The following is a 23,709-nucleotide window of genomic DNA, read 5'->3' as shown; positions in this document are numbered from 1 at the left end:
GCGTTTCCCTCCTCGTCATCATTGTCAACAGGGAAGCTGGAGCTGGAGCTGAGATGTGCAAAGGCCGGCATTTATTGTGAATTAAGATGTTTCTTTTTTGTGTTTCTTTGTTTTTTTTGCGGATAGTGTCAACCTCCGAAAACCATGGAATGGAGAAAATACAGACGTTTGTCATCCCACACAGTCATATGGATGTGGGCTGGGTATATACAATACAGGTAGTGATTACACAGTATTGCACAGTATTTTTTCATGTTTACTGGATTATTGCAGTAATAACTACATATTTTGTATCAGATTTCTAGCTGCTGTAGGGGTCCGTGATTTATCTGAACCACAGTTCTCAATTTGGGTTTTCTTCCGCCGTTTTTTCGTAATTTTATAAAAGGATCCGTTTTTCTAAATGTGTTTATACCAATAACTTTAATTTTTGCGCGAACCATATCCGACTCAGGCCAGAGGTGTTAAGGAAATTAAACCAACGCGTCTTGCTAGTTGCACATGATAAATCATATGACACTGTGCCACGTGATATAGTTTACTGGATGTTCAAAAATGGATATCGAAAGGGCTTTGGTTAAAACTTTTTTGTGAACCGTGTTATCTGCAATACATTAGTTTTAATGTAGTTGAGAAGGTTCTCTAGTTTAGGCATGAAAACCTCAGAAATAGGACTCGACCAATAGTAGACGTGTCATTTGAATTATTGTATCAATATATTATTTTGTAAATATATCTTGTTTGTTGTGTAATTTGTGTGACACTACAGATAAAAACATCAACAAATTCAAGCAATGTGTTTAATAATGTATTATAAATAGGTAAACATGCAAATGGAAGGTATGTGGATGTGGATTTAAAACTGACCAGAACAGGAGACACTGTTTTACCCAAAGGGTTGTGGGAGTCAGAAACAATCTACCCAGCTGTGTTATTGAAGCTGATATCTTAGGTTCATTAAGGAAATGGTGGGATAAGATCCTAGGATCACTTACAGTAAGTGCTAAATACCAAATGAGTTGACACCTCTCATTTGTACCCATTTTTATTTTCTTATTGTGCTTTCAACTAACATTAACAAATTACTATTTGTTACTTGCAGAATCTCAGCCTAGGTTATACATGCAGATCTATATGAGCTTTCACCAGACCGGCTGAGTTGAAGTTTTCACTCTGGTTTTACAGAGGTGTCCTAAAATACCTCTGGAATATTCCATTGATGGGTAGAGGCCTCCGTCAATTGGATCAAGGAATATCATGAAGGAGTTGTCAGAGCACAGTGTTACACTCCCCAAAATGGATGTTGTTTTTGCATCCTTCTTGATAAATTGTAGTTTTAATAGTGAATTGCGTCTGTTTTTTTTTTTCTGTCAGCTGTATGTTTCGGCCTTCAACATGGTCATTTCTACATTTTTTAACAACAACAGTTATATCTGCTTAGCAGAAACACTCATCCAGAGCAGCATACAGAAAATAGGTTTAGAATATACAGAAGTGCATTGAAAATGCAATAGGACCATTGGAAAACAAGTACAAAAAATATTAATAACAATAAGCAATAATGAAGCTGTAAAAATTAAAGATTCAATGCAATGAAAATGAAACTGTCATTAGTAACACTGTGTCAAAGAAATAGAAGGCAATCAGAACTCCAGTTGGTCTAGTTTACCCATCTCTAAAAACATGATAGACACAAGCATGTCCTATAACTCCCAGCCCTCTCTGTTTACTTACATCTACATCTCATTAGCCTTTTACTGCCATGAATGGTTCAGCCAAAAGAAGCCAGCAATATATTTGTTTCCGGTCAACAAGTATCATTAAAATATTCCGGATGTATTCAGTCATGAGTCTTTACAATGCTATATGTTTGCTGCTATTCGTGAAAGTTTGAGTTTGAAGAATTGTTTGGTGTGGAATGGCTAACCAGCATACATGGTTTGAAATTTTGTACATTTTTTTTTTGGTATTATAAGTGAGGTTTTAAGGACAAAGCCTGGTAAAAACTACAGATTTTCTGCAGCAGAAAATGTATTTTTTGCAGAAAAGTTTTGTTTTATACTGTTGGTTTATTTCTTAGGTGTATCCAACAGTGAGCAGTCTTAAGGTGTTGATGAAACTGTTGAATATACAGTATATGGATTTTGTGATGTGGACAGTGATTGACTATGTTGGTGGTCAGTTTTCTTTATTGATGCCGGGTGTGTCCGCAGGTGTCTAAGTCCAAAGGTTACGACATTTGTTAAACCAATAACAATGTCATTGTAATTTATGAGCTTAACTGGAATGAGAACATGCAGGCACAGCAGTCCTTCAGCACAAGAACTGAGGACCACTGGGCTAGACAAGCTGTCACAAACCGTGTTCTGTTTAACAGGAAAGCATGCATGCTTATGCAGCCAACGTCTACACTTCTGTTACTGAAGAGCTGACAAAAGAGAGGCACCGCAAGTTCATTGCTGTGGAACAGGAGTTTTTTCGCCTGTGGTGGGACTCCGTGGCTACTGAGCAACACAAAAAACAGGTACAAGAGGATTGTTCTACTTCCTAATCAGAAACAGGCTTTAAACAGCCTGGAAAGGATCACTGCTTGTTCAGATCTTGAAAGTCCTAATGCCCTGATGCCCTGTCGACCAATTCCTCATCTAATGCAATCCTAATGTATGTTCCAGTGATGGTTTAAAAATATTTTTCTTACACTATTCTTTCTTGTGATAATAAGAGAATAATTATGTGTAACATGGCATTCCTATCTTAGAAAAATTGAATAAAATCAACATTCTAAAATTTTAATACAGTACAGATCCATTTTTGGGAAAGCACAAATATTTTAGTGTCCTCAGTCTCCATCTGTCTCCTGTCTCCGTCTCCTCTGTCCATACAAAATTGTTCAGTCTCCCAGATACATGGTAGAAATAATTGTTCTTCTTTAACAGTGATTCAGGACAATGTTTATTTACTTACTTCTATGTGCTGTGAATCATAACATTGAAAAAGACAAAAAGCAATGTGCAGTCAGCCTCTCTGTCAGAAAAACGTGGTAAATCACAGAGCTGAGAGGAAAGACAGGTGTTTAATATTGACCTCCTTTATTCTCTTCAGTTTTGGCAGTTGCTGAAAGAAGGACGTCTGGAGTTTATTATAGGAGGGCAGGTGATGCATGATGAAGCTGTGACAGATCTTGAAGACCAAATATTGCAGCTGACTGGTATGTTTAGTGCTTACATTGTGACTTTCATGATGAAAATGAAAAAAAAAACACTTACAAGTGTGGTCTTCTCCTTCAAAATGCGAAATTATAATACAATTCCAGCTTCACAAAGAATGTCAGATGCACCCAAGATGAGCTTGCATTAGAGCTCATTGTTGTGCACACAGTTAATCAAACAATTGAAACTTATTCCTTAGATGGAAATTAACAATCAGGGTGATAATTGTGCAAAAAGCGGTAATTTAAGCATAGCAGGAGGCTGGGACAGTATTCAGATTTTAAATAAGACCAGGTTGTTTCAATTCATCCATCACACAGTTAAATACAAATGGAAGTAACATATAAATTATTCCCCCTGTGTAACAGTAAAACACCTTTTATATCACACTTCTAAAGGGATAAAGACATTCGGGAGATTTTGGTATGTTCCAGATTATATATATACGGTGTGAGTACCTTTAAGATGTGCTGTCCTAACTGAGTTTTCTTTTCCATACCTACTGAAGAGGGCCATGGGTTTCTCTATGAGACTTTTGGAGTGAGACCTCAGTTCTCTTGGCATGTTGACCCCTTTGGAGCCTCAGCAACCACACCAGTGGTCTTTGCACTTGCCGGCTTTAATGCACACCTGATCTCACGCATTGACTATGACCTCAAAGATGATATGCAGAAAAATAAGGTAACTCACTATTTTGTCTTTCAGGCTGCGTGTTATAGCATATGTGGAACTACAGTATGTGGTTTTGATTACTGAATACTTTTCAGTTACTCTATAGGATAGTGATATTGTGTTTCTGGCAACAAAAATTAGAAGAGGAAAGTGGGTTTATCAAATTCTATACAGTATATGCTTCCCTTTTTAGTAATCATTGAGTTCCAGTGAGCCTGAAGGCTAACCCAGCAGGCACAGGGAGTCAGGTAGCACTCTAGACAGGATACCAGTATTTCAAAGGAGACGCACAGAGTTACTCATGGGAACAGTTTGGAGTCCCCAGTTGAGCTGTCTATCTTATCTGTGGACTGCGAGAGAAACCTTGAACAAGGGAAAAACATGAAAACTCTTAACTGCCAACCAGATTTAGTCCCAAGACCCATTGTACCAACCAACCCTATTATTTAGAATTTAATAGAAATGTTACCTTTTGTTTAACTTCAGAGAGGTTTTGATAGATATTAATGTGAATAATTTTCAGTAATAAAGCCTTTTAAAAAATGTATGCAAGCCAAGCACATCAGTTTCTTTTAATGTAAATTATTACATTTAAGTTTTAATTTTACAAATGTTAGCTGTGTTTGTTTTACAACGTAGTTTCCTTTCAGCATGGAAAAGAAGTAGGTTCAATTTAAGGTTCTGCATTTCACACCATCTTAATAATTTTAGCTATGAATGTCATTGTTGCTTTTGACGATTTGCCTGTCAGCAATTGTGTGATCTGAATACAGTTCCAGATCAGATCTGTAATGTCTCTGAGTCAATATCAGAACCCAAAATAACAATGAGGTGCAGTCATGTTTTTGCCTGTAAACCTTTATCTTGTAGTCTTTTAAATGCATCTATTCTACATACAGGCCCATTAATGTGGTAAAATTAATATTCATTTGCTTCAGTGCAGTTAAAGTATAAAAATCTCTGAATCACAATTATAGACATAATCTGTGAAATGTTTACTAATTCTGTCATGATACACAGTTAATGACAGCTATTGTTTGTAATGCAAATTAAGTAGCCAATAACCGACATAAGTAGCTATAATATATCTTGATAAATTTTACATTTTGAACCTGCAGGCAAGAGTTTGCAGCCAAAGTCCTGCAGATATGTATTTTGAGCTGTGATGAACAGAAGATCTATATTATTAGACATGATTAGCAGGGCTTTAATGTCCTTAAATCAGATGTTCTACTGTTGCTTCTGAAGCCTCTAACGAGTGCATCTTATGTTTTTGACATCAGAAATTGCAGTTTGTGTGGAGGGGCTCACCATCTCTAGGTGAGAAGCAAGAGATCTTCACTCACATCATGGACCAGTTCAGCTACTGTACTCCATCACACATTCCCTTCTCAGACAGGTTGGGCTCCCTGGCAGTTAGACAACAGCAATGTATTCATTTCTGCAACGTTTTTTTAATGTGTTTAACCAATGACCTAGGGAATATCACACTTGTGTTTTTCAAAATATCTGAAAGCTGAGCTCTTACTTTAAGAATTGTGGGCATGAGAGTCTGCTTTATTCAAAGGTCTGAAAGCTTTATTGGAAAACATAAACTGCACCACTCACCAGCTTTCCATCAGTTTTCAGTAATTTTGCTGAAGACATTTGCCTATTGCTACACTAGCTGCCTGATTCCTGATTTTTGACTCTAGAAAGAGAGTTAATACCAAGGAAATCTGTACTGCACCTGTACCTGCATAAATAGGTTGATCTTTTGCCTTTAAGCCCTTAATCGGTGGCTGAATTGTAAATATTTTTTTGATTCTGGTTGGTTTTCTCACTGTTGCAGGTCGGGATTCTACTGGAATGGTGTGGCCCTTTTTCCTGACCCCCCAAAGGATGGTGTTTATCCTAACATGAGCTTGCCTGTCTCCAACAACAACCTCCATTCCTACGCTGAGACCATGGTGAATAATATCAAACAGAGGGCAGCCTGGTTTAGGACCAAACATGTACTCTGGCCATGGGTAGGTTTAAATGTCCACAACATGGTGTTTTGTTTCACAGCATAATATGATGACGTCGAAACATAATGCAATACGCGGACAAACAGTGGGGCATTAATATCTCACAGTGTGGGTTTAGATTTAATTATCCCAATGGAATTTTATAAAACTCAAAAGACACGGATGTAAAATAAGACTTTCCACAACCTCAATTAAGTTGTAGCTCTTTTCATTTTCTTTGCATCCAAGCACTTAATTCATCTCCTGGGCTCCATCCTGGAGCTGCCTGTCTTTGATGGGAAACTATTTTTAGCATTGATTTTATGAAAGTTTCTTTCACTTCCTTTTCATCAGTTCACCATAGCCGACCTTGTGTTCTCAATTCACCCGGTCGTACTGAGCCATGAGGAGTTTAACTTTTACATCAGAGGTTTTCGGCCCTGGTTCTGGAGCACCGGAGCTTTCGAAAAAGATAATAAATCGAAAACCTTTTTTGAACAAATGCCTTGTGTGATCAAACTTGGTGAATTTTAAGGGAGTTTAAATTTTAAGGCGAGTTCCTTTTAAGGTGCAGGCGTGCTTCAGGACTGTAATTGAAACAAACAGCTGAAGAACAATTTGAGCTTGAGTTGTACATGAAGTGAACAGGCCTAGCTGTGAGTCCAGTTCTGGACTGGGCCAGCTTCTGTGTGGAGTCTGCACACTCTCCTCAGGTTTGTGTGTGGGTTTCTGTGCTTCAGTCTGCACTAGTATTTCAAGATCTGCTGGACAGGTTAGTCAGCATCTCTGAATTTTTACATGTATGAAATGTTTACATGTACTGTAGGTGCATGTGCATGTCCTGCGATGGACTCCTTCTCTGGTGTGGGCCTGCCTTACATCTCCTTCTGGTTTTGGCTTCAATTTTTGCGGTGACTCTTAACCGGAATAAACAGTTTTCAGATGAAGGATGAATGGTTAAATCAGTTAAGGCATTAACTACATCTTGTCTGACGGATGTGTCCGAGAGCAGTTCAAGTAAACTCGTATACAGGTGACATGATAGGCATCAGATGACTTGAATAGTTTTAACTTTAGTGTCTCCTTTCACTTACTCTTGGGTGGGTGGCACAGTAGTTAGCATTTGTGGTTAGCTGGGGATGCCATCTACTTGGAGTTTGCTTGATTTCCCCATGTTCATGTGGGTTTCCTCCCACTGTCCGAAGACCTGCTGGCTTCTGTAAAATTAGCCCTGCTGGGAGTGTGTGCATGTGTGTCCAGGGTGTATCCCGCCTTGCAGCCAATGCTTCCTGGGACCACTGTGACCCTAAATAGTTATAAGAGGGCGCTGAAAGGGATGTGATGTGATGTTCTCATTGAATTAGGATAACATGGGACTCCATATTGACAATATTTCCTTTTCTTTCAAAATGTCTAACAGGGCTGTGACAAGCAATTCTTCAATTCCTCAGTTCAGTTTAAGAACATGGATCCTTTGCTGGCTTACATTAACCAGCACAGTGAGGAGTTTGGGGTTACAGTGCAGTATGCCACTCTTGGTGAATACTTTGAAGCTGTTCATAAAGCAAACCTTTCCTGGGATGTAAGAGATAGCCAGGACTTTTTACCTTATTCCACAGGTACGTGTTGAACTGGCATTTTGCTTTAAGGAAATGTAGTCTGTTTAAAAACATATATATAAATACATTGAGGTTTAAATTGTGTAGCACTGAAGCAAAACTTGTTGCAACACTAGACTACATATGTGGTGTTGCAGAGAGTTGCTGTAGAAACATTGAATTTTATGTAAACCTTTGGAAAAGTTTTGTCTAACCTTTACAATTTGGCACTTTCATTAAACCTTCTTAATATTAACAAGACCCCAGTGTTACAATTATTCTTTTGGGAATGTGTTGTACCAGTCCTCCACAGTCCAACGCCTCCTATAGTTACATTAATAATCATCAGCATTCATCTTAGGAAAATTGTTGGATTGACCAACAAAGAGAATAATTAGTGCACAGGTAGTTATTAGGTTATGAAATCCAGAAGGCCTTGTAGCATCTAAGGCTCAAAGCTACAGTTGTGAGAAAACGTTTGTGAACCCTGAGGAATTATCTAGATTTCTGCATGAATGGCTCCTAAAATGCGATCTGATCTTCATCTAAGTCATCATTATAAATAAAGACAAACAATTGAACAAACAACACACACAACATTGTCATATCTTTATTGGACAAATTGTATTTGTTCTTTATTTATTATGATGACTTAAGATCAGAGCACATTTTAGGAGCCATTCATGCAGAAATCCAGATAATTCCTCAGGGTTCGCAAGCTTCTTCTCACAACAGTATTCATGCGGCCCGGATGTGCGTGTTATCAGACTGGGATGTTAAGGGCTAAACAGAAGCAGGTGGACAATCAGGAAGCTTTGTTTGTCAACAGATCCCTTTCAGGCTTGGACGGGGTTTTACGCCTCTCGGAATGTGCTGAAGGGAGCGGCTCGCAGGGCGAGCTCTCTTCTGTTTGCGGCTGAGTCGCTGTTCACAAGGTACAGGATAATGTTCCCGGACGGACCGATCCCCAAAGAATGGGCTCTGCAGCAGTTGCGAGCCCTCCGATGGGCCGTCTCTGAGGTATCTACTGTCAATAGACTAATTGGGTATTTCTGAAAGTAAACCCATCTCTTTCTTGCACCACCTGTTTTTTTTAACCACAAAAATAACAAATGTTTCCTTCACGGTGAGGTTCAACATCACGATGGAATCACGGGGACAGAGTCCCCCAAAGTTGCTGACATGTACATAGACCATCTTGCCCAAGGAATGATGGCAGTGCAAGAGCTAATGGCTGCAGTTTTCCTGTTACCAAAGGGAGGTGGCGCGCCGTTCACATACAGCCAAGAAACCGCGAGTAAAGGTACATTTTGGTTTTGCAAAATGAGCAGTAGACCATGGCGAAGTGGCACTAAATGCAGAGCACTTTTGCCAGGGTTTCATTTTAAATTCAGTACCATACCAAATGCAGGTAGTTCTTCAGTACTGCATTGTATTGAACCTTTCAGTTATGAGGAAGGGAATCAAAATGAATGACCTCGAAGCAGGAACTTACATTTTTAAAGTTGAATTGCATTTATATTGATTGTGTTGTCTTAAATACAGATTTTTCTCAGGATCCTGAACAGCACATCATAGTCTATAACCCCCTGGCATGGAATACCACTACATTCATCAACGTTACAGTGACCTTCCCAGTGGCCAGGGTGTATGATGAAGATGGAAAGCCTGTTCCCGCACAGGTACTGCAGATAATTTAAGCAGGGAGTCACAATACACTTCAAGATTATAATGCAAGCAATACATTAGGGTACTAGTTTTAAAATAAATAAGATCTATATTTTATTACTATTTCTCAAAAGGTCCTTTGGCCTTGATGTGTCTTGAAGACACAAATAGACATTTATGGCTAATTAACACTGACGTCAGGAGATGCTTCATCTAACAGAGGATTGTGGGAATTTGGAACCAACTCCCAAGTCATGTGGTTGAAGCAGATTCCATAGAGTCCTATAAGAAAAAATTATAAATCTTCCAATAGTAGGTACCAGTAACCAAAAGAGCCATCTGGGCCAATTTGCATCCCACTTGTAACCTTTATTCCAGAGCTTCGTAAGATTTAATTAAATTTCTGATATTCACAAGAGATATTCTTATTTTAAACCGTGTGCAGTACTTCGATACTATTGTTAATTTTAAAGTACGTGATACTTTCCATTTTTACTGTAGGTGTAATAAAATGATAAAGTAAAGAAATGGCAACTGCCATTACCAGATAGTTCCTGCAACTGTAGGAAAATCATCACTATACTTTCAGAAGCTACTTAATTCAGTTTTGAATGAATACACACAACTTCACACTGAACTACCTCTATTTGTGTCACCTCTTTTTACACAGTTCATTTTTTTGCTAATCATAATTCCGTCATGGATGTCTTGCAAACATTTTTTTTTCTTTAATAGATCCAGAAATCTCCTGAATCTGTTTCTGTGTATGATCTGTACATCCTCGTTAATTTAAGTGGACTGCAGTACAAGAAATACGTAATAAAATTTTCTACATCACCCTGCCGCAAAGACTCTGAGTCTTGGCCAACTTGTTTTGGAAGAGTGGTGAAATTTGACCGCCAGAAAGTTAAGAGTTCAAAGATAACAGGCCGGAGGCTTCTACCTGTCATGAATAGATGCTATATGGTGATGATTGACCTGGACACAAACTTGCTCCAAAGCATAAGAGATAGGTGAGTTGTGTGCTATGACTTAAGATGTATCACAGTTGTTTTGTTATGCTTTCACTGTTTTTTTTTTCTGAAATGTAACTAACCTTGCTTGTGATTACTCTGTATTTGTAACATGCTGTGGTTCAGTTCAGCTGAATCTCTAAATGGAGGTTATTGTGTACTGTTCTGTTGTAGCAGGCTGCCTGTATTAAGAGCTGCAGTAACCAGAGACTACCACTAGAGGTCGCTGAAACAGCTTCAGAACACTTTTTTGATTTATTGTTGTAAAGTGTAAACCATTTTCAATGGTAGATAATTGTGAGAGAGATGGTGTCTTTATTATCCCCGGAGGGGCAAGCTGTTTTACAGCAGCAGTGTTGGAATACAGACAAACACAAAAAAAGAGACAGGAACAACAATATACATATTTACATAGAAAGTCCAGATTTAAGTATATGACTACAGGTATGAATGATAACTTAAATTTATTGGTTTTGGTGTTGGGGAGTCAGTATCTGCACTCTGATGGGAGTAACTGGAAATTATTAAAAAGGGGTGTGAAGGATCTTCGCGGATAGATTTTGCTTTACGCAAAGCATGTGAATAATAGATGGAGGAGAGGGCTGGAAGATCAGCGCCAATGACCTTCTGGCATATTTTCACAAGTCTGCCCAGTTTGTTCTTGCTTCTCAGATTCAGGTTACGAAACCAGCAGATCATGGTAAAAGTTAGAACAGATTCAAGGCAGGACCGGTAGAACAAAACCAACAAAGAATCATTGACCTTAAAATACTTCAACTTCCTTAAGAAAAAAAGGCGCTGTTGACCTTTTCTGAGGATCAGGTCAGTATTGGCTTCAGAGTTAAGCTTGGAGTCCAGGACAGTCCCCAAGTACTTATATTGTTCTACCAGCTCCACTGAATCTCCCTCAATGTAGGTTAGGGTGGGAGTGTGGGTATATTTCCTGAAGTCAGTTATCATGTCTTTGGTATTGGGCACATTTAGCTTGAGGAAGTTTTTTTCACACCAGGTGGCAAACAATTCAATTCAAGGTGCTTTATGAGCATGACCGGTGGGTACAATCAGTCTTAGCAAATAAAAATGAAATTATAAACATGAAACAAAACAAAAAATAAAAAATAAAATCTACAGACGTATTAAAGACATTTACAACAAAGATAACATAAAATATTTACATAAACTGTAAACATATGGAGGATTATTGGGAGACAGACTCACTGTTCCTCAGGCTGTGACAGGAGATCACATACTGGGCTGCCAGTTCAACTGATTTCCCTCCCCCTTCTCCCAGTAGGATTGGGACCCGTTGTGATTCTGGCAGGTGTGGGGACTACTCTCTCTAGTGTGGGGGTACCCAAGCGAGGGGTCTTTTGCTATCCAGTGATGGGGTACCTAGCCTACCATTTCCGCAATTGGACACTTAATTGAAATAACAAGCTGCCTGATTGGAACTTACTTGTTGAACACTGTATTTACTGGCAACTCCACACATGATAAAGAGCTGAAAACAATGAAGAGTTCACAGTTATCCTTTTATTGGGATAGTTAAGAGTTTAGCTGAAACAAAAGTGACCATGTGTGTGGTTCTCCAGGTTATGGATTAGGACCAAGCTGTAATGCAGGGGTGTCTTCTAGATTCTGTTCTAACTTGAGCTCCAAGATACAAAAGTGTTTTAAATATTTTGAAGACCTGTGTAATTGTAATACTTCAAACCTGCTTAAAGGATATTTTTGAAGTACCATTAATGAAATCAGTTTTGAGCAATCAGCTTTAAAGGAACTTAAGAAACATCCTATATATTGATGCAGAAACGTAATTGTTCAACTGACAGCTCATTTTGAAACAGAAATCAGGAGACACTATGACCTCCAGGGATCCTAACACTTCTGCTCTGGGGCCTTCATTGTATTTCTATGGGACAAAGTTCTTTCTGTTTTCTGTTTAGTTTATTCTAGAGAAGATTATGTGATTTATTTTGTTGAACACCTTCCTTTCAAATAAAACCAGGATTGTTCTGGACCTGAAAATTTAACATCAGAGTCCTCTGCCACCTCCATTATCCGTTTCATGTGATGAGGTCCTGAGCCTGCAACAGAGATCTTCCAAAGCATGTGAAACAGAAATCTAAACAAAGAGGAATGTCTCAGAGAAAAGCTGAAGCTGTTAATATAGTAAAAAAGTGAGGTTAAACAAGTAGTCGCTGGTGATGTCGTTAATTGTGACCAAACTGGTGAAGATGGATGAAAGAAAGCAGACACGGAAGACTCGATTGGAAAGTTGACACTCATTTAACATACAAAAACAAACATTAACAGTTCTTTTCCTTCATTGAATTTACCACTCTATATAAATTAGTAAATCATGTTCATTGATATATTGAGATCTTCTGAAGGTCCTGTTGTTAGCCGAATAAAATGTCTACATTGATTGCCCATTCTCATCTGTAAAGGCATACTGTGCAAGTATTTAATTGAGTTCCATAAGTCCAGTTATTTCACTGTGATTTGAAAGTGTTTCTTCTTTCCAGGACAAGTCAGAAAACTGTAAAGTTGACCCAGGATTTTGCAGAGTACTATGTCAATGGGGATGTCCAGCAGGGACCCATTTCTGACAATTACATTTTCACTGCCCGTGGGTCAGCTGTCCCTGTTTTTAAAGCTGTTGGTATGGAAATTGTTCCTGGGAAGCTTGTGACAGAGATAAGACAGTACTTCTACAGGTACCGTACTTCTTTTTTTCTTTTTGAAAGCCTCAAAGTTATCAAATTGCCAGGATGCAGTTTTTTTATAATGCCTGTATAAAGTTATCAAAAATGTTTTAAGTCTGGATTCTTGTCTGCTTGTTGCTTTCTTCAGAGAAGAGACTGACAAGAACTACAGATATGCCATGTACACAAGACTCTACAGCGTGCCGGAAGAGTATGAAGGGGATTTGGTGTGTCATCGTATAGAGCAGAGTTATAAAATTGGCCCACTAGAAGTGAACAGAGAAGCTATCTTGAGGACTGTCACTGATCTGAGAAATAACAAGACTATATTTACAGACAACAATGGATTCCAGATGCTGAAGAGACAACACAAAATGTTTGTGAACAATACTGTGGCGAGAGTGAGTTAGAACATCTACTTTTTGCTCCACCTGTATTTATTTTAGTGCATTGTTTAAGACAAAATGAATCTGGTCAGATGTGATATTACATTTTAAGAAACCAGAAGCTATTTTTAGTACATTGTGTGTCGTGTGCTTTTGGTCCTTACTTTTAAGGTCTTTTTCGTGTCCATTTGTATTTTACTTTATGTTTCTTATTGCAGAACTATTATCCAATGGTGCGTACTGCTTACATTGAAGACAACTCGATGAGGCTGGTATTTCTAAGTGAGAGATCACATGGAGTCTCCAGTCAAGATCATGGTCAAGTCGAGGTGAGACCCTTGATTTTCTGTCACAAGAAATTATTGTTTGTTAATTGAAACACTACACAAGCAAGAAATCGCTGGTTAAAAGAGTTGTTTAGCAATATTGTAAGAAGTTCACTGTACATACTTGGGCCCTGTATTCAAAGTGTGTATGTGCCTGAATCTCTTATGCTTTACTTAGGAACCAATTTCTTTAATAATTATAGTTTAAGTTTTTTAGATTTTTGTTTTTGTTCATGAGGAAATAAACAAATACAAAATCAGAGGACAATTGTTTTTTTTTCGCTTAAACATTATCATTTTGTGCTTTCGATAATATAACTGAATGCTGAAGCAAATAGCAAGCTTTTGTCTGACAACGGAATAATTGATGCCTATAGGATTTCAAATTCTAGGTTTTTTCTATTAAAGAATGAACAGATACAGTAAATTAATAGAGTAGGAGTTTTGAATACAGTGGAAATATGACTAAACATCATGGTAGCACAGTAGAAAGCATTGTTGTCTCACAGTGCTGGGGCCCTGGGTTCAATTCCTGGGGTGCTATCTGTGTGGAGTTTTTATGTTCTCATGTGTTCCTGTGGGTTTGTCCGTAAGTTTCAGATTCCTCCCACAGAAATACTGGTAGGTTAATTGGCTTCTGGGAAAACTGGCCCTGTTGTGAGTGTATGTGTGTCTGTGTCTATAATAAACTGGTGTCCCATGCAGGATGTACCTTACCCTGCACCCGTTGCTTGCTGGGATAGGCTCCTGCTCCCCCTATGACCTTAAATTGGAAGAAGCGGTCAGAAAATGGGTGGATGGAAATATGATTTTAAGATGTATTTTTACTGCCCATTTTTTGTAAATCTTGTATAGATTTACAGCCCATGAACAAACTGGGCTCTCTGTGGGTTTTTCATGTCCAACCACAGTTTTCCTAAACAGATTACATTCCCTGTTTTATCTAATGGGCAACGTCTGGGTGACATTGCACATGTTCTTATTCCAATAGCCTGATTCTGCATGTCTGTTTCTGCTTTTGAGTAATATATAGTAAATTATTTTTAACTGTTTGAGAGCTGGTCAAATTTAGCAATGGCGGTTTCTTCAAAACCTTAGAAAAAGGTTTTGTATTTTGTCTGCAGTGCTGAGTGCAGTGGCAGCCATATTGCAGGGCAGAAGCAACAATGAAATCTTGCTTTGAGCAGCGATCCACTGGGCACCTACTGCGGTTGTTTTAATGTGGTTTTAATATGCTCCCACAATTGGGCTGGTTTGTAAATCTGTATTAAATTAATAACCACAAGCCTAAATAAGACAAATTATTGTGGTTGTCACTTCCCTTTTTAATCTAAGTGTGTGGTACTTCAACCATAATTCAACCAAGCAAGGTTGTATTTGTGTACCTGGCCTGAAACAGACAGGGGTGTCATTGTGTTTCAGGTCATGCTTCATCGAAGGTTGTGGAACAATCAGAAGTGGAATCTGGGATATAATCTAACTCTGAATGACACCTCTATTGTGCAGCCTGTCCTGTGGATGATTCTGGGGTCTAAGTCCATGACTTCATCTCTCTACCAAAGAAATTCAGTGGCTCTTGAACACAGGCCTGTGGTTATGCTAATTGACACTCCAAGTAAGACATGTTTTTCCTGATAATTCCACTTTATAAACTGCAGTTGTGCTTGGTTATTTTAATGTATTTTAAAAGATGTATAAAATGTTGCTGAAATGCTGAAAATGTTCAGTTTGTAAAATGTCTGCATAGTTATTCTTGAGACAGTTCCAGATTTTAGAAAATTAAAAAACCAACCCAAAGGACCACTGAGCAACTATAATTGCAGTATAGCAACTAGCAAGTACAACATCATCCATTTAGATTCATGATTTGTATTAGGATCCATGCAGTGTTTTTGTTTTGTTACATTCATAAACTCAGTGCTCCGCAATGTGGAAATATAAAAACATCTGAGTCCTGGAAGAAGATACTCCAAGTTGCTGAAAGCAGCTTCTGTGGTCCAAGTTGCTCCAGGCCTCTGGTGTTGTTAGATTTTTTTCATTCTAAAATTGCTGACAATGCAGTAAAGCAAACAGATGGCAAAGAATCTTTAAACAAATAAGGCAAGTGGTTGTGGTTAAAATAGTGATAATTTTGTGATACTGTGATAATTATCACTTCAAAGAAAGACATTGATAAATTGCAAACACTTACACAGCTCAAAATCAATGCTTATTAATATCCTGGAGTGAACACTGATAATATTAAGATCTGGAATCACGTGATATCCATTTATTGCGGAGTTCACCTCTTCTGATGTGCACTCTAAAACTCTGCTTATGAATTGTGTTCTCGCTTTGGGTAATTAGGACTTTTAACTTTAGTCCCTCAATACTCAATTCCAGGAAAGGCCTGGACTGCCTCAGAGCCCAAAGAACAAACCGGCCTTCCAGTACAGCCTGTTACTCTCCCAGTAAACCTTCATCTTCTCAGCCTCAGTGTTCCAGGCTGGAGGTACAGCTCAAACCACACCAGACATTGGAGAGACGTTCTGCAAGGTACTTTTTATGTGACATTTTGTATTTATTTAGATAAAAACAATTTGATTTAATTGGATTACCAGGTGCATTATATTCCTTTGTGACAAGTTAGGGAAATAGTTAGGCTCTCCCATCCATCCAGGACATTTATGACAGACGGTGCTTGGGAAAGCTCTAAGCATCATCAAAGACCCCACACACCCCAGCTACATACTGTGTGACCCTCTACCATCTGGAAAACAGTACCGGAGCATCCGGGCCTGGACTACCCCCACACTATCAAACTATTAAACTCCCAGCCCCTCTCACCCACGATCTGAACCCTTACAGTGCCTTCTCTCTTTATCAAAACTCAAACACACATTGAAATCTACCTCTACCTCACAGTCAAGATGTTGACTCCCCATAATTTTCTATTCTTTATTTCGTTCTGTTGATGTATGACTTTTGCACAACTGATGTTGTTTTGCACATTATCTGTTGTTGTGTTGCACATTGTCTGCTGTCTCTCTCTTTCTTGCCTTATACAATTGTATTGTTGTTTTTTTGTACTGCTTACCGTCTGAGAGCTAGCTAAATAGCTTAAAACATTTCATTATACCATATACCAGTGTATGAGTATAATGACAATAAACTTGAACTTGAAATAGGGGTGTGAAGTTCTAACAGTTACCACAAGAGTATGCCATCAACTCAGGATACGGGCTGTAAAGAGCTCTAATTACACTGCACATGAGAATTCAGGGAGCGATAAAGGCTGAGTGAGGAATCCAGTCATACTCTCAGGTGTGCCCCATTAATCCCAGGGTTATAGCAAGGCATCTGGAAGAATGAGTGTTGATGGAGCTGTAGACTCTTCAGAGTGAGGTGACTGCAGGACCTTTAAGATTTACTGTATTGAAGAGCAGAGTAACTCTCTCGGGAAGAGAGAGAGAACCAGGAAGAGAAAAAGCTCCTTTGACCGAAAATAATAATATTTTGTTCTCCCCAAAAATGCTTCATCTAAAGGAAATCATAACTGCCATCCCAGGTATAAAGAAAGGAAAACCCAGTTAGTTATCTGCATTTGCCCATGACCATGTCCAGTAGCTTCCTATTCCTGGTCCTGAGGGTACTCTTAAATAAAACTACCTACTGATTTTTGTTCTGACTGGGCCATCTATTATCAGTGCCGTATTGTACATTTAACACTTAAGCTTGCTGGCTTAGACCATTTTCTGTACTCAGTCCTTGGTTTTAAAAGTACAATAATTAAAGTGCATTACTTTCAACAGCTCCAATACACCAAATCTGATTAAGCCTCTCCTGTATTTGTCAATTAAGAACTTGCTCCCTTATTTCTGACTAGAGAGGCCTCCATAGCTCATAGATTGATGTTGAACGAGTCAGTGTTTTTTTGTTCCTTCCTCTTCAGTCCAGTTGATTTTATTTCAGCTAGCACACCTGAATGAGGGGGGGTCCAGCTTTTCAAGGTCTGAAAGCAATTTGAAAAAGACCTACCACAGAATATTTCAAAATCAAATCAGCAAAAACATGGCAGCAATGTTATCCACCATGCTGTCCTGTGCTGTATAGATACAGATATTGTGTTAACTATCGCTGCCTGTTTATTTACAAAAGCATTGATCGCACAAATAAAAAATACGGTTTTAGGAAGAAAAATATTTACAGTGTTTCATTCTTTAAGGTAAAACAAGAAAAGCAGATCCTGACTTTGACCGAGTATTGCTAAGGATCATGCATCTCTATGAAGAAGGCGAGGACCCTGTTCTGTCACAGCCTGTCACTGTAAACCTGAAGGTACTAGAAAAAGCTTTATAGTTGTTTAATTTTTTATAGTTTTTTTTTATTTAAACTCCCTGTAGCACCTGCAGGAGTTTTGTGAATTTACTGCGACACTTTAATAGTTGTAACAGTAAATTATGAGGTATGGTTCTTTATGGCTATTAGGAATCAATAATCAGAACAATCAGCAATTAGGAAGAGGTACTTGCTGCAGGCTAGACCTTGGCTGAATTCTGTCTTTACGTAAGGAGAACTGTTCCTTATCAGGAAGACAAACATCCCTAAATCAGTGCACCAATATGAATGACTCTCTGTGGCTTGGACCACAGAGATGAGAGAGAGGGACCTTTTCTGTCTTATTAATAAGCATTGCCTCTATATACCTTAAGTAACTCATATCCTTGTCTTAGGTTATTTCTGTAGGTGGACATAATAACTGTTTAAGAAAGCATTCCTTTTATAGTCTCCTGTAGAGAACTAGAAAAAAACCCTTCTGTTTACCACTGTAGAATCCCATCCCATGAGAGCTTAATTCAATTCAAGGTGCTTTATTAGTATGACCGATGGGTACAATCAGTGTTGCCAAAGCAAATAAAAATAATAAAATTAACATGGAACAAAACAAAAAATAGAAGTAAAATAAAACTACAGACATATTACAGACATTTACAACAAAGACATATTATAAAATATTGACATATACTGTAGGTGGCTGGAGCTTTATTGGGGGACAGACTCACTGACAAGAGATCACATACTGGGCTGCCAGATCAACTGAGTTCCCTCCTCCCTCTCCCAGTAGGATTGGGACCCGTTGTGACTCTGGCAGGTGTGGGAACTCTGGGATTAGATTTCTGAATTTGGGGAAGAATGTTTCTCTAATCCCAGAGTATCTGTCACAGTGCAGTAGGAAGTGCACCTCTGTCTCTATTTCTCCCCGCTGGCAGTGGGAGCACAGCCTGTCCTCTCTGGGCAGCCAGGTCTGCCTGAGTCGCCCAGTTTCTATGGCCAGGCTGTGGTCACTGAGCCTGTACTTCGTCAGGGTCTGTTTCTGTTTGTTATTTTTTATTTTGGTCAAATATTCAGCTAGTGTGTATTGTCTGTTTAGGGTTCTGTAGCATTGTATGTCCCAGTTGTGAGATATTGCTGTCTGAGCTGTGCTGTGATGTGGTTGAGTCTGGGTTGTGGTGCTCTAGCAGTGCTGTCCTGAGGCTGGTTAGTGTCGGTGTGGCTCAGGTCAGTGAGCCTCAGGACCAGCTGGCTCAGGGGGCTCTGTTTTGGGCTCAGCAGGGCTTTGTGGTGGTAAATATCACCACAATGTGTTGAGCCTAAACCTCCAGATAGGGAAATAATGGGGGGGGGTTGGGAATACTGTCTTTTATCTTGGTAAACACCTGTATCAGTGCTGGCCTTTGTCCTGTTCTCAGCTTTTTCAATGAGCATATAGGGCTGTTCTTTTAAAAGTAGAAATAAGTTATTTGATGTGTTGTTGTGTACAGGTTCAAATTATAGGTCTTGCATTTCATTTTTACTTTCTTTCACAATTCATATCATAAGCCTCTTTTAGGAACAGAAGATGCTATGAATTCATGTTCTGTACATGTGCCTGTTTCCCGTGAAGAGTATCTGAATGGAACTGAAAGACCCAAGCATAGCATAGCCATTGACCGTGTCTTTAAATGTGTGAACAGGAAGTCCTGAGGAGCTTGGGCCCAGTGAGCTCAGTGGAAGAACGTTCTCTCACAGCAACCTGGAATCTCTCAGAGCTTAGAAGATGGAAGTGGAGGACAACACCAAAGAATGTCGAGGGTGAGTTTAATTGCATTTCATCAGAAATTTGAATCAGCATTGTTGGTTGCTTAGGTTAGTCATAATTACAAATCCTTATGCTCGGGTTCAGAATGTACCACTATTGTAAACGTCTGGTTTTGAAAAATATTGCATGATTTAGGCTGGTTCAGACCATTTTGCAATGATTCATAGACATGATTTGGTTTGTTCATTAAAGTTTGTGAAGCAATGTCTCAATCAGCTTAATAATGCACATTACACGGTAGAAATTGGATGGTTTTTTTTAATTAAAAAGCAAGCATAACAAATTCCATAATGGAATAGTACCTTACCTTAACTTCAACCCTAACACTGTTTACAGCTACTTAAGACTGAACTCTAGCTTTTAACAGTAAGCCAAGTTGAATTTGAATTGAAAACAGAGAAAGAAATCTAGAACAGAAGAAATCTAAAGATGCTGACATCCAATTTCTTTACAGCTTTATCTAATACATTTTGTGAGGGAGCCAGAGCCTATCCAGGCGAGCAACGAGTGCAAGGCAGGATACACCCTGGATGGGACATCAGTCCATCACAGGGCAGACAAACAGGCACAAACACACACTCACACCAGGGTTAATTAAAACAAAGGCAATTAACCTTCCACTGCGTCTTTGGACTGTGGGTGGAAACCAGAGTACCTAGAGGGAACCCAAGCGAACTTGCAGAGAACATACAAACTCCACACAGATAGCACCCCAGGAATTGAATGGTAGGCCCCAGCACTGCAAGGCAGCAATACTAATCACTGCACCACCACAGCACTGCATATGAAGAAGTAATGTTTAATAAAATTGATTAAAATAATGAATAGCCATCATCATTTCACATACAAAGAGCATTTTGAAGTATCTAAGCATTATGTACTTGTACTCTTCCTTAAGAAAAATGTAATGTTTTTGTTTGCTTTCTTTCCAGAGCTGAAAAATCCTTCGGTTACAGAAGACTTCACTGTTACAATATCGCCTAAGGAAATCAGGACATTTTTTGTGCACTTTAATTAGCAATTAAAATATGCCAGTAATCTTCTATGAAGATGGCTTACCATAATTTTGACTTTCAAGAATCTAAATATTGTAAATATCCAAAGATAGGCATTATCAATGCTTTTTAGTTTCCTTCTTTTCACCTTCAGCAATGTGACAGTTGGGCAGAAAGATCAGCTAGCAACAATAAAATAACAAGGAACAGCCTCTGTCGTGTAATTGACCTTTTTTTGGTAGCATTTTCTGTAAGTAAATGCTTACATCTTCCTTAAATCATTACTCACTGCTGGATGAAGATCTCCCCTAAGCTATTCAAAGAACGTCTGTTCATAGTTATCTGTAACCACCTGTATTTTCAGAACATACTAATTTAATTCTGCCATCTGAAATGAGTTGGAAATTTGGTCTCCAGGAATCCTTTTTAGCATTTAACTGACCTGCTCTGTCCCACTCTAATTGTAATATGTCATATCCTTATGCTTCTGTAACCATTTACATATTAACAGTGAAGCTGTGAATCATTTCAGTATCTGTAAAATGGAGGTTGTAGTTTTGACGGTATTCCAGACATCATATTTTAATTTTAAATAGATTTTGACACTACAGTATATCTCTTTAGCAGATTGGCATTGTTTACTCATAATGACTTGGACTTCATTAGGTCTCTGCTGTAATACAAAATCATGTAATACTACCCTGTTGTTCATTTGTCTACTTAGCAGATGCCTTTATTCAAAGCAGTTAGCAAAAAATAATTACAGCTTTTGAGTTACACAGATTTAGAGATTTTAGGAGAAAGATTATTGCATCCAAATACAAATCTTTGTCACTTCATCCCATTTGATTCCTGTGGTAGTTAGTCAAACATTGCTCTGTGCAGTTGTAGCAGTGACGTGACCCACATATAGATTACATGTTTAGTCAGTGGTTTATTTTTATTCTAAGGTGTGTAAAAATACTGCACACTGTAACTATAAGTTGTAAACATTTTATTGTTTTTTTTTGCCTAAAAACATTAAACATTACTGTTTGCAATTGATTATAAGAAGTTTGTGGTTTTTCAAGCAAAAGCTGTGCCATACAGGCCAGATGTCTTTGACTGAGAGACGGATTATGCATTGTCTATGGCTAAAACAGATGAACAGAAAGAATTCTAAAGTTTTCTCTCTCCTTGCACATCATGAAGATTTGTCTTCATGTTCCATCTTGCATTCTCAGGAAATCATTCTGTTGTCATTGGTACCTAACAATTTTTTAATTTCACAACGCAATTACAACACCTAACAAGAAAATGCATTTCCTCAGCTGAGAGCCAACCCCCTAGGCTTTAGGACAAGGACGTCAGAGGAGACATGAGAAGGAGAAGGTAACCAACCTTAGCCAGCAGCCATATCACCCTGCAACTCACAACTGGGAGCCCGCTGAAGCTAAGCAGGTGTAAGCCTGGTCAGTACCTGGATGGGGGACCTCCTGGAAAAGGTTGCTGCTGGAAGTGGTGTTAGTGGAGTCAGCAGGGGGTGCTCACCCTGCAGTCTGTGTGAGTCCTAATGCCCCAGTATAGTGACTGGGACACTATACTTTGACAGGTGCCGTCCTTTAGATGAGACGTAAAACTGAGGTCCTGACTCTCTGTGGTCATTAAAAATCCCAGGACGTTTCTCGAAAAGAGTAGGGGTGTAACCCTGGTGTCCTGGCCAAATTTCCCATTGGCCCTTACAATCATAGCCTCCTAATAATCCCCATCTATGAATTGGCTTTATTACTCTGCTCTCCTCCCCACTAATAGCTGATGTGTGGTGAGCATTCTGGTGCACTATGGCTCCTGTCGCATCATCCAGGTGGGGCTGCACATTGGTGTTGGAGGAGGAAAGTTCCCATTACCTGTAAAGCGCTTTGAGTGGAGTGTCCAGAAAAGTGCTACAGTATAAATGTGTAAGCAATTATTATTATTATGATTATTATAACCAATGTTGAGCTAAGGTGGTGATTGAGTGGAGGAGGGATGCTACAAAGACAAAATACAAGGAAAAGAGTGGTTTTCAGGAAGTTATATCTTGGTAGATTACAAGTTATACTCCATTGAAAACCATGCTCAAGTTGCTTCATTTTAGCATTGAGCTTCTGTAAATCAAATTATGATTCAATTTGTAGCACTTTGTATTCAATATTCTTTTAATAGACTATTTGTTTATACTGCAAAACAAGTTTTGAAAGAGAATTTTAATATTAAAAAAAATAATTTAATTAAAAAATATATTTTCATTTAATTATGTGAAGCGTCATCTTTTAACTTTGTCAGATATCTTAAACTGTTAGACTTGCATGATGCTCTTTTGTTGCGGTTTTGTTTGTTGTGCACATGAAGACATGACTTCCTCTACCCTTGACAAGTCGGTTGCATCAGAACCACGGTCTCTGCTGCTACAGTGTTCAGAGCTAAAAGGCATCTAACACAAGAGTTTTGAAAGTTGATCTTTTTTATTAGCTGATCGGCGTAAATGTAAAGTACTAAAATAACTTTTCTAGGTCAAGGAATAAGCATCTGCCAGTCACACTAGATACTAATGAATTATGTTACTCACTTTCTATTGTGTTTTACCTTAAAACTGTTTGAATCCTTATTGTACACTGAGTATCGAATGAAACGTCACTCTATGCTTGTATGCACAGTTACTGTATATACAGATTTTGGGGATTGATTAAATGTTACTTCATTTTTTCAATGTTTCATGTCTGACAGTAATACGTTAATGTTAGTTTTGCATCAAAGCTAAATTGTCTTTGTAGGAAAAACATTGCTCAGGCACAGGTGATTTAAGCTGTTAAGTGTTAAGCTTGGTGAAACTCAAAAAACGAGCAAAGGTCCCAATATGTACCACTTATCAATAAACAAATCCACACTATGTTTCTCATCATCTGGGGTGTTCATAGTTGTCCATACATTTCCAATTGTCCCATACGTTTTAGCTGACTACAGTCCGTTGATGATAGGCCATGAAGGTAGAGACCACAAGTCATGTCAC

The 23,709-nt window shown here is 38.6% G+C and overlaps 1 protein-coding gene across 1 annotated transcript; it reads left to right on the top strand.

Annotated features, from left to right (window-relative positions):
- The first annotated feature begins 6 nt into the window (after positions 1–6).
- Positions 7–21,725, top strand: man2b2 (mannosidase, alpha, class 2B, member 2). Its single transcript, XM_006629672.3, has 19 exons — positions 7–218; positions 2,378–2,524; positions 3,103–3,208; positions 3,718–3,890; positions 5,165–5,280; positions 5,713–5,890; positions 7,290–7,488; positions 8,297–8,487; positions 8,599–8,770; positions 9,013–9,149; positions 9,871–10,148; positions 12,677–12,868; positions 13,005–13,257; positions 13,461–13,571; positions 14,991–15,183; positions 15,951–16,103; positions 17,773–17,885; positions 19,562–19,679; positions 20,619–21,725. Exons 1-19 carry the CDS (start codon positions 87–89, stop codon positions 20,702–20,704), a joined length of 3,048 nt encoding a protein of 1,015 aa, XP_006629735.3. The 5' UTR covers positions 7–86; the 3' UTR covers positions 20,705–21,725.
- Positions 21,726–23,709: the final 1,984 nt, after the last annotated feature.

This window comes from Lepisosteus oculatus, chromosome 1 (genome assembly GCF_040954835.1).
Source record: "Lepisosteus oculatus isolate fLepOcu1 chromosome 1, fLepOcu1.hap2, whole genome shotgun sequence".
NCBI lineage: Eukaryota > Metazoa > Chordata > Actinopteri > Semionotiformes > Lepisosteidae > Lepisosteus > Lepisosteus oculatus.
This window is presented reverse-complemented; position numbering and strand designations above follow the sequence as displayed.